Below are 10,568 nucleotides of genomic sequence, written 5' to 3' on the forward strand. Positions count from 1 at the left end.
ATTCAAGTTTTTTTAAATGATTTTAATTGATTGGAGATTTATTTTTGTATTTGAAATTTAAAACTTCAAAAACAAAAGAGCTTTTTTAATTAATTTTTTTCCAATAGATGTCAGGTAAATATACATGTGATTTTTATATTTTGAGCTTTTTTACTTTTTTGTACTTTTTTGACTTTGTGTTTTGATGTAGTTCAGGCTTTAATTGATCTATTTTGGTCGATTTTAGAAAAACAATGATATAAAACTTATATTATTCGTATTTACGTCAAATACACCAAACAGTCTAATCAAAAACAGTGAAAAATAATGTGTTTTTTTTTCTCGCTAATGTAGTTGCGGATTGTGGAAAAGATTACATTAACTGTTTTTAAATCAACAACAAAGCTCTCTGCATCATTTTTGTAAGAATTCCATCACAAAATAAGTTATTTATTTTCTTACTTTTTCACTTTGTAGGCCATTGTATTTAGGGCTTTAACATTTGTAATGTGCATAGGCCTTAACAAATTAAGACATTTCCACTAAACACACTCATCAATAAATTTCCCAAATCCATATAGAAAATATACCCAATTTCCCACATCATATCGCTTATTATTTTGATTTGATTTTTTGATAGCTAACTACAATGGCTGCCATTGTATTTATAATCATTTTAATTTCAATTTTAACTCAAAATATCGCAAAAGGTTGGTTAAAAATATTAAATCTCACATTTTAAAAATGTTCTTCAACATCTAATCTATTTGCAAATATATAAATTGAACAAATTTCATCAGTAAATGGTTGAGAAAAAAGTGTGGCATTTATTTTCATTCCGAAGCAAATCGACACTCAAAAATAAATCACAAAAGTTCCCAGCTGGACTTGGAATTTTATTTTCAATAATTTTTATTTTTGTTTTGTGATTATTTAAACAGTGTTATTTAATTTATATTATAAACAATAAATAATTGAAATTTCAATACATTAAAATATTCCAATTTTGTGCAAAAAAGTTAAATCTTTTGTTTCTGTTTAATAAAAAAAAAATAATTTCAGGCGAAATAAATGGGCGGCTATTAGAAGAGACTCATGAAAATATGGAATTAGAAGTGAGCCACTCAAGTGCCAGAGAATTTCCTCTGCAAAATTCTATACAACAAAAGCATCCTAGGTAAGTTATAGAATTAACAAATTTTTCATATTTTCTGGTTCATAAATATTCGTTCAAATAAGTTAAGTGATTTTGAAGCAAACAATTAGGTAACCAATTTTAGCTTGGTTGGAAATACTTTAAAATAGGTAAATTCTTGTAGTGATATACAAAAGAAAAGATTTTTTTGAAACAAATCTTCCTTTGTTTATCTGGATTGATGAGTGTATACTGGATCGAAAATTACTCGAAGAAACTTTCTCTCAAAGGAACATAACTTTCATTAGGTCCTTACAGTACTAACTTTTTTTTTCATGGGAGTAAGCCTTGTCGTGGCGGATGGGCTTACGGTGACTACTACTATTAAGCTAAGAGCTATGCGATTGCGAAACTTGTTTTCGCAGAAAGGTCTCCCATGGTCGACAGGCCAAAACGAAGTAGGCTGTTGCTACTAATTACTCCCCCAACGAAAGAGTGTTCCCACCAAGGAACTTCCAACAAACGACGGTAGGAAGAATTCTTTTTGTAGAATCAACGGTAGGGCCACTAGTTCCAGTAAGGCTGAACTACTTGGTAAACACCTTATACGACCTACTTAGACGTACAGATTTATAAGGAGCGGCTTAACCAACCTCTCGTCCTTGGAGTCATTAAAGGGTCTGGCTCTCCAGGTTGGGGAACTCTGCCGTCTTCGGGTTAACTGCCCAACCAGAAGTAGGATGGAGTTGTGGAATGACGACAGTATTTGACTTCTAAAAATTAGTTCACAGTTTGTTCCTTAACCATTTTTTTTGTTCCTAAAATATTTCCTCGCTTTGTATTTCTCGTAACAATGTCCATAATATCGATTTACTACAGAAATGTTAGAGGACTTAGTAATAAAACGACTGGAAACGTTACCAAACCGATACAGTGGTGGTCATATTTTTAAGGACAGTGACGGTTTTAAAATTTCTTAGCATTTCTAAAAATAAGTTGTACCGAAATTAAATAAATTAATGCTTTATTTTCAAAAACACATTGAAAAGATCATTAAAGTAAACTTCAATATCATTCACGGAAATAGTAAAAAAAAATCAATAAATCTAAACTTAATCTTTTTCACCTTGTCAAATTTATAGGGACACTGATTAAGTTCTCTGGGATACATATGATCAAAATTGTTACTAGTTTTTGAATGTTACCTGATTCACAATATTGCGAGACGATAGCGAGACGAGATTTTCCTTGACGATTTTAAAAATTTCCAAATATGTAATAAAAATAATACACAATATTCCGATTCTCGTTGCGTTGACATTCTGATAATTTTGAAAAGGACGCACGAGACGACGATTTTTCGAAAATGAAATTTTGATATTAAAATATTTTAGACATCTTATATGGATTAAAGTTTTCATAATTTCTAAATTCAAGTTAGCCTAGGTAATAAGGTGATTGCCTCGTAATCTCAACGTCCGGAGTTCGATTCTCAAAAAATACTGTTTATTTTTATTTTATTTTTGTTTACTTTGTAGAATAAAAAATCGCAGTATTGTAAATTTCCATACGATTTTAAAACGATTTTTTTTTTTTATCGAAAATGGTAAAAAAAAAAAAGCAACGCTCTCGTCTCGTCGTCTCACAATATTGTAAACCAGGCATGTTTCTAAGCACTTTCATAAAACTACGATGATACTGAAAAATGTATACTGTCTCTAAAAATATGACCACCACTGTACGTGGTTTGCTGGAGAAACTTCTGCAGTAAAATTGAAGTTTCCTCCGAGGTATCTAGATGTAGGCAAATCCTAACAACTAATTCAACTAGTTCGAGCTTTATAAGATTCAAATGGCGGTTAAACTTATATGAGGAATCTATAAACCATCTGCTTGGTACTTAATTTCCTCGTAGTATCATTTATTTGGTAAAGGAAAGTAAAATTAGATTAATATGTGCTACAGACAGCTTCCATACATGTAAATGTCATCAGGGCCACATAGTCACATGCCCGCCAAACTGCAACTTGTCTCAGATATTATCTTGCAAAAGCTGGAAATTATTATGAACGTTACTCCTATAATATAATATTATTCCAAAGACCTAGAGAGAAGCTAAGGTGATTTTTATACAATAAGCGGGTAAACATTCCAACGAAACTCCAAAACATTTAAGACCTTTAAGTCTATCTTCCTTCTCACTTAAAAACTTGGAATGAATGATGGATATTTATCTATGACAGGAAATAGAACCCTGTCTGATCTACTGCTCAACATGCCTACACAAAGGTCAAATCAGTAAAAACTGTTCTCTTTTAGGCACCATTTAATATTCTCTTCTAAACAAAGAGTACACTCTGGTCTTTATTTTAGGCATAGAGTCAGTTTAATAACGCAGAAATGTAAGTATTAGAATTCAATTTAAAAAGTATTAGAGCTGAAAAACTTCAAAACAAGTAGAGCAGTCTCATCACCTTTCCTATTGAACTTGGTAACCAACGAAATGCTACATTCAGCTTAAAAAAAAACTTATGAACTGGGTTAAAGGTTGTAGATTGGAAATAGTTACCCATAAAACAGCACTTGTCCTCTTAACGAAGAAATTCAAGATTCCGGGCTTTAAACCGCCGATAGTTAAAAATGTAACACGCACTTTATATAACGAAGCTAAATATCTAGTTCTCATTTTTGATAAAAAAAACCTCAATATTGGGGAAAGAGACAAAAGCCGATCTGACACTTTTTCATTCAAAAAAGCTATTGGTGCCAAATGGAGTTTTTCTCCCAACATTGCTCCCTGGCTATACAGTGTACATCTCGATTATAAAACCGCTACTAACATACGGGTTAATAGTATAGTCTTCCGAACTGGACAAAGCGATAAATTTTAATAAACTTAACAAAGTTCAAAGGTCAGCAAGTACACATGTGTATAATCAACGCGTTAAGGTCCCACACCCCTTGACATCTACAGTACAGTTTCTAGAAGTCCCAGTTTACCCGGATTTCAGACATAAATTCATCTGTTCCGGTGGTACATCTCTTTTCCCGGAGTTGAGATTCAAACTCACAAGTATGATTTGTAAAAGACTGATCGGTATTGTAAAATTCAGGTAGATTATGTTTTATGTTTGTACTAATAAAATATACAATTTAATAATTTTGAAGTCGAAATTAATTATTATTACTCGTCTTAATGCAACCTCACCTGAACCTGCCGTTCTCTCCAATAAAAGAAAACTGTTCTTCTATGAAGATGCTAGTGAAAATAAATGTATAAAGTCTCCTCTTTTGATAAGAACCGAGTGGTTCGACTGGTTGGTTCATAATTCGTTAGTCTTTGGGTATCAGAATAGAAGTATGAGGTCTAAGTGAGTTTTATTGTATTCCATGAGTAGAGATATCCTGGTATAATTTCTTGTAGGACATGTGTAAAAATAATTTTTTCCCCTTAAAGTTATAAATTCATCTTGCATCTTTTGAGTCAGTTCCAAGAAATCTTTACACACTCGTATTATTCAAAAAAATAAATAAAATAACCAATACTTTTCCAATAGTTTTATTTCCAAAGACTCGTTATTGAGAAACCAATACCACTTGTTTAATTTAGACTTTAGAGCAAAAATTGGTTGGGCCAAATATAACATGGTAACGTCTGTAGTTTAAATTAATTGAACGAATATTTATGATAAGAGGATATACAATACCACGTATGCTAAGATATACATAGATACCCCATTAAAATAAAATATTAAATTTTTAACTCAATAAATCCCAATATATTCCCCCCGCATATGCTACTACCTCTAGGAGGCATACCAAATCAAAAAGAAGAATGCGAAGAAGGTAAAGAGCATCATATTGGATGATAAAATCATCTGTGATTTAATGATGCCGATGCTTATTTGTGGTGTGCTGCTTCGTTTTGTCCTTTTTTTTCGTGTTTTTTTATTTCAAAATACACTGGTTTTACTATTATTTCCTTTTTTTGCAAAACCAAATTTTTCTTTAATGCATGCTGAGTTTTTTTTTTTCTTAAAAATATATCATAAAGTCTAGTTTTCTAATTTCATATTTTTCATTTTTTGTATACAGATTTAAATGCTATTCATGTGAGTCGCCATGCAAAAATGCAACACATGATGCTCATATGTGCCAGAATGCTATACAAGTAAGGAATTTAATGGAAATATTCTTATTTGTGTACAAAACTTATATTTTTGTTTTCATTGAAACAGTGTTGGAAATCAAGAACTCGCAATGCTTATGGTGAAGAAAATGTCTCACGTGGTTGTACAACATCACCCGAACAGCTACCATTGATTTGTAATCAAAACACATTAAATAATCTTGGACCGAGGAAACGACATGCTGTGGTACAAATTAATGTTATGTGCTGTTCTGATGACTATTGCAATGGTGGAGATTTTCCTGAATTACCTCCTGTTTTTCAAAGTAAGTTCTTTCAAATGGAAATTTTAAAAAACTAGTTTAAATTTATTTTTGGATTTTTTTTTTTTTTGCAACAGATGAAGTTACTCAAGTAGATCCAATGGGAAATGGTGTGGTAAAGTTATCGTTTGCAATACTTGGGCCAGTCTTTGTTATTGTTGTCATTGGAACGATAGTTCTATATTATTTGCGTCGGAAACATCAAAAGAATTTAAATGCATTCAGAAACAAACAAGATCCGGAATCTTATTTAGTTAGTGATGATATGCTGAGAGCAACAAGTGCAGGCGATAGTACTCTTAAGGTAAGTTATATTAAAAAATCTAAATGGAATTGAGATTTCTATTTATTATTCCTATAAAGGTTTAATTTTTTAAGAGAAAGAACGGTACTTTTCTTAAACACCACTTTTTTTAGATAATGAAAAGATATAAAAAGACATAAAGCTTAATATTTCATTAAACATATTTTGAGTTCTGGACTTATGCAATACAATTTTTATTAAGCTCTTCAAATGGTTAGGTTAGATACAGGCGAATGTCAAAAACTACTTCGGCAATGTCTTGCGCGTTTGATTATTATAATATTTCAATTTGTTACAAAATTAGGAACAAAAATCGAATTTATAAAGATTTTCCCGATTTTTGGACCTCTAATATCTTTTTTGTAGAGCGTTCAATTTCCTACAAGAATGTGTAAAGAAATAGGCTAAAAAGTCGATTTATAAAAAAATGACTTTTTGATGTAAAAATGAAAAATAAAAAAAAGGATTTTGATTTTTTTTTGACACACCCTACTGGACATTGTTAGTTGAATGAAAAACAATTAAATTCAAATTATAAAAAAAGCAAAAGTTTGAGATGTACTAAAGTTTATGGAATCGTTTAAAAACTTGATACATTAGCTTCAGTCCGTAATAAGCTTCTTAAGCATTTTTAATTTGATCAAGAGTTTCTTAACTATATCCTAGGGGACTTCCCCATCATCGAACGTTATAGTTAATAAGAACGAAAATAAGGAACGAAGGGATGAGAATTGTGAATACGGATATGTACAATCCAAAGTTCAATTCTCTTTCACGACCACTACAAGCAAAAAAACCACCTCGCTTTAATTAAATTCCTCCCCATATTAAAAAAAAGTCGTTAAAATAGCGTTGTTCAAACTGCTCGTTAGACAAGGCTCAAGGTCATGAACGCCCGTTAAAACACGATTTTGGAAAGAAGTGATTACGACGAATCTTTCATATATCTCAGTGGTTCACCGCCGCGCACACTGGGATCGGTTGTATGGAGAGTGGGATCGAAATTGGATAAAATTATTCTTGCATTTTGTATGTTTTGTTGCCGAGTTCATATAGCGTTCAATTAAAAGTTTAAAACAAACTTATTTTAGTGGGTTGTGGTTTGTCATCGATTATTCAATTTCAGTGGATACGGAAAAACTTTTTTTTTTTCAACATAAATAATAAAACTCATGAAATAAAAAGTGCAAACATAAATAAAAAATCTTTAAAGCATTTTTTTTCTAATTTGCAACTGAGGCTTTCACTTCTACTAAAAAAACATTCATTATTATAAGTCCTCATAATCAGTTTCATTTTGGAGCACTCCGGCTAATGGAAGATTCTTGAAACGTGTTATAATTGAAATATTGATCTCAAATCACGATAAAAACGATATCGTCCTATCGTTTCGAATATTGTTCTCTCTATTTTTTATAAATAACATTAATAGTCGAAACGAAACTGCTGTATTTGAAAATTCTATATTTTAAAACGTTGTAAGTAGACTAAAATAAAAGTTGTCCTCGATCAGTTTTACCCTAATTCATGTTACAACTTTACAGCTTGAGTGGCCAAAAACCTGCTCAAGCGTTCACTTGAGAAAAATCGTGACTTGAGTGATGACTATTAATTCGAATTTTAGAACTGCATAGCTTCCAGTTGAAAAACTCAAAATATTAATTTACGTTTACACTTTTCGTTTTAGGAATATTTCCAACATTCTGTGACATCGGGCTCTGGAAGTGGTCTTCCATTGTTAGTTCAAAGAACATTAGCTAAACAAATCACCCTAGTCGATTGTATTGGTCGTGGAAAGTATGGAGAAGTTTGGCGTGGAATATGGCATGGTGAAAGTATTGCTGTAAAAATTTTCTTCAGTCGTGACGAAGAGTCCTGGAAGAGAGAAACTGAAATTTACAGGTTGGTTTAAATTTTTATTTTCTTGTAATAAAATAACTAAGTTGTTTATATTTATGGTTTTTTTGTAGCACCGTACTACTTCGACATGCAAATATTCTTGGCTATATTGGATCAGATATGATATCAAGAAATTCATGCACACAATTATGGTTACTCACTCATTACTATCCACATGGATCGTTATTTGATCATTTGAACAGAAACGCTCTTAGCCATTATGATATGATAATGATATGTTTGTCAATTGCAAATGGTCTTGTCCACTTACACACTGAAATATTTGGAAAAGAGGTAAGTTTTTGAATGATATTTAAAATTGAAATGATAAATCAAGAAATGTATTTATTTTCCAAAAAAAAATAGGGAAAACCAGGAATAGCTCATCGTGACTTGAAGTCGAAAAATATTTTGGTCAAACCAAATGGAACTTGTGTGATAGCTGACTTTGGGTTGGCCGTCACACATTCACATGTAACTGGAAAATTAGATCTTGGTAATAATCCAAAAGTGGGAACTAAACGGTATATGGCACCAGAAGTACTCGATGAAAGGTATGTTTGTAATTTAATGTTAAAAGGTATGGCTCCTTATACTATTACTATTTCCCTATTTTTCTTCTCTACAGTATAAATATGCATTGTTTTGAGGCACTCCGTCGAGCGGATATTTATGCATTGGGTCTTGTTCTGTGGGAAGTGTGTCGAAGGACAATCTCGGGTGGAATTGCAGAAGAATATAAAGTTCCATATTATGATGTTGTTCCTTCAGATCCAAGCTTTGAAGATATGAAAAAGGTTGTCTGCAGTGATAATCACCGTCCATCGATACCAAACCGCTGGAGTTCGGATCCGGTATGTTTTATTTTAAGTTTTTGTTTTTTTATTTTACTTTAATATTATTTTTATAACATTGAGGCCCAATTTATTCACTCTCAATTATATAAAAAGTTCCCATTTAAAATTAGTAATCTCTCAAATTGCATACAAATTTAAAAAATTTGACTTTTTAAGTGGCAACTTTAAATTTAATTCGAGAAAAATAAATAAAAGCTACTCTTTTTACGCTTACAATAAGACTCAATTGAAATCTAGACTTCAACCTTGAGCTCTTGGTTAACTTCAAAAATGCATTACTCAGCTTTGACTTACTAAGATGCATTCTTGAAGTTTTAAACAATTCTGGAGTTTTATACAATTTTTATCTCAAATTTCTTTATTTTTTTAGCTACTGGCCGGAATGTCAAAACTAATGAAAGAATGTTGGCATCAAAACGCAAATGTACGTTTACCAGTGTTGCGCATTAAAAAGACTCTACACAAATTAGCTTCCGCTGATGATAAATTTAGATTACAGTATGACGAAGTATGTGTTTAATTTCGTTTATTTTTAAGAAACGATGAAAAAAACAGAGAAAAATACAAAACTCCATTATGTAAGTCTTTGATACGTTCAATTTTAACGTAAGGCCAATCTAAGTTATATACATCGTAATATATAACCATAAACAAGTGTGTACATTTTTTAATATTAATTTGTGTATTCCTGTAAATACACATTTTAGATTTTAGAATAATAATGTAAGATAGATTTTAAGATAAATTTATGTTTAAGAAACTATTATATTTTTTTTTTTGCTTACAGAGTAGAAAAATAAAACAAATTTAAATAGAAGTAAGGATAACAAAAGAGAATTATAAAAATGGCTTTCTTCACATGGATTTTCGATTATACATATGTATATTTTTTGTTTGTTCTTTTATAACAGTCCAATAGAGTAATCAAAAGAGTATATTAGCAAGCATCTAGAAAAATAAATCTACTAAAAGGTGTTATTTATATATCTAAATATTTTTGTTAGAAATTGGGACTCTTCCGTCCTTATTTTCTACACATCGATTACCGCTTTTTATAAATAAGCACTAATTCATAAATACTCTATCCTCGAACCCAATTTCCTGGTGCAAGAGCGAATGATTATTATGTGTGTTAACCTGTTTCATTGAGTGCAATCAAGTTTATTGCACTTTCGTTAAGTTTGATTTACAATGAACTCATTCTTAAGTTATGTAGAAAATCACTTTAGATCATAGATTGATTTTTATTCAACTAATATTAGTTTTAGGGTCAATAAATGAGCAAAGAAAAATTGGATAAGTTTTTTTTTTATCAAATTCCGAACTTCTACGGAATGTTGTGTCAGGCGGTTTTAAACTTTGTAATATTGAGGTAATTGAATAAAGCTTAGGATATTTCTTTTCTGTTCTTTGTGGTCATCCTAAACAGATTACTTGAAATCACATCGCTTCCAAGGTAAGAAGGATTTTTAAGACAAGCAGTTTGTTAGGAGATTTAAAGAGATTTTTTTTAAACATAATTTATCTTAGAAATTTTGGAGTTCAAGGAGGTATTGATATCTCGACCATGACCCTTGGTTTGGATGACTTATATTTTTTATAATTGGCCGGGTTCAACGCAGGTCACCTCGTTTCTTCGGCCATCATGAAATTGCATACTTTGGGATGCTTGATTAAGAACTAATTGGGATAATTAAGCTAAGAATAAAATATGGTGCCTACCTTAGAATTAGAATATGCGAAGTTGGAAGAAAAGTAGAGATGAAAACAATGTGAAAAGTTATTTCAATATTCAAGCGTTTTTTTATCATTAATAATTTTTTTTTGTAGAAAATTTTATTTATGCTTGTTTCCATAAACAGTTTTTATAAAATTGATAAAATTCATAAAAGGCTAATGTTTAAAAATTAACTCATGAACTCCATGGAAGGAATAGTGTTTA

General features: G+C 30.9%; 1 protein-coding gene across 2 annotated transcripts; it reads left to right on the forward strand.

Moving 5' to 3' along the window:
* Nucleotides 1-586: 586 nt before the first annotated feature.
* On the forward strand, nucleotides 587-10,257 carry LOC129905362 (activin receptor type-1). Of its 2 annotated transcripts, XM_055980833.1 has the most exons (11): nucleotides 587-689; nucleotides 1,042-1,156; nucleotides 4,925-4,960; nucleotides 5,210-5,285; nucleotides 5,353-5,569; nucleotides 5,644-5,870; nucleotides 7,558-7,772; nucleotides 7,841-8,063; nucleotides 8,136-8,323; nucleotides 8,398-8,623; nucleotides 8,997-10,257. In XM_055980833.1, the coding sequence occupies exons 1-11, from the start codon at nucleotides 629-631 to the stop codon at nucleotides 9,144-9,146; spliced, it is 1,734 nt and encodes a 577-aa protein (XP_055836808.1). In that variant the 5' UTR covers nucleotides 587-628; the 3' UTR covers nucleotides 9,147-10,257. The 2 variants fall into 2 exon arrangements, with proteins under 2 accessions (XP_055836808.1, XP_055836809.1); XM_055980834.1 differs by lacking the exon at nucleotides 4,925-4,960.
* The last annotated feature ends 311 nt before the right edge of the window (nucleotides 10,258-10,568 follow it).

Source organism: Episyrphus balteatus, chromosome 1 (assembly GCF_945859705.1).
Source record: "Episyrphus balteatus chromosome 1, idEpiBalt1.1, whole genome shotgun sequence".
Taxonomy (NCBI): domain Eukaryota; kingdom Metazoa; phylum Arthropoda; class Insecta; order Diptera; family Syrphidae; genus Episyrphus; species Episyrphus balteatus.

Bases quoted from the DNA above. Each gene is read 5' to 3' on its own strand.
- LOC129905362 (XM_055980833.1), top strand. From the start codon at position 629: ATGGCTGCCATTGTATTTATAATCATTTTAATTTCAATTTTAACTCAA. The intron at 690-1,041 runs GTTGGTTAAAAA...AAATAATTTCAG, and splicing joins AACTCAAAATATCGCAAAAG to GCGAAATAAATGGGCGGCTA. The intron at 5,286-5,352 runs GTAAGGAATTTA...TCATTGAAACAG, and splicing joins TGTGCCAGAATGCTATACAA to TGTTGGAAATCAAGAACTCG.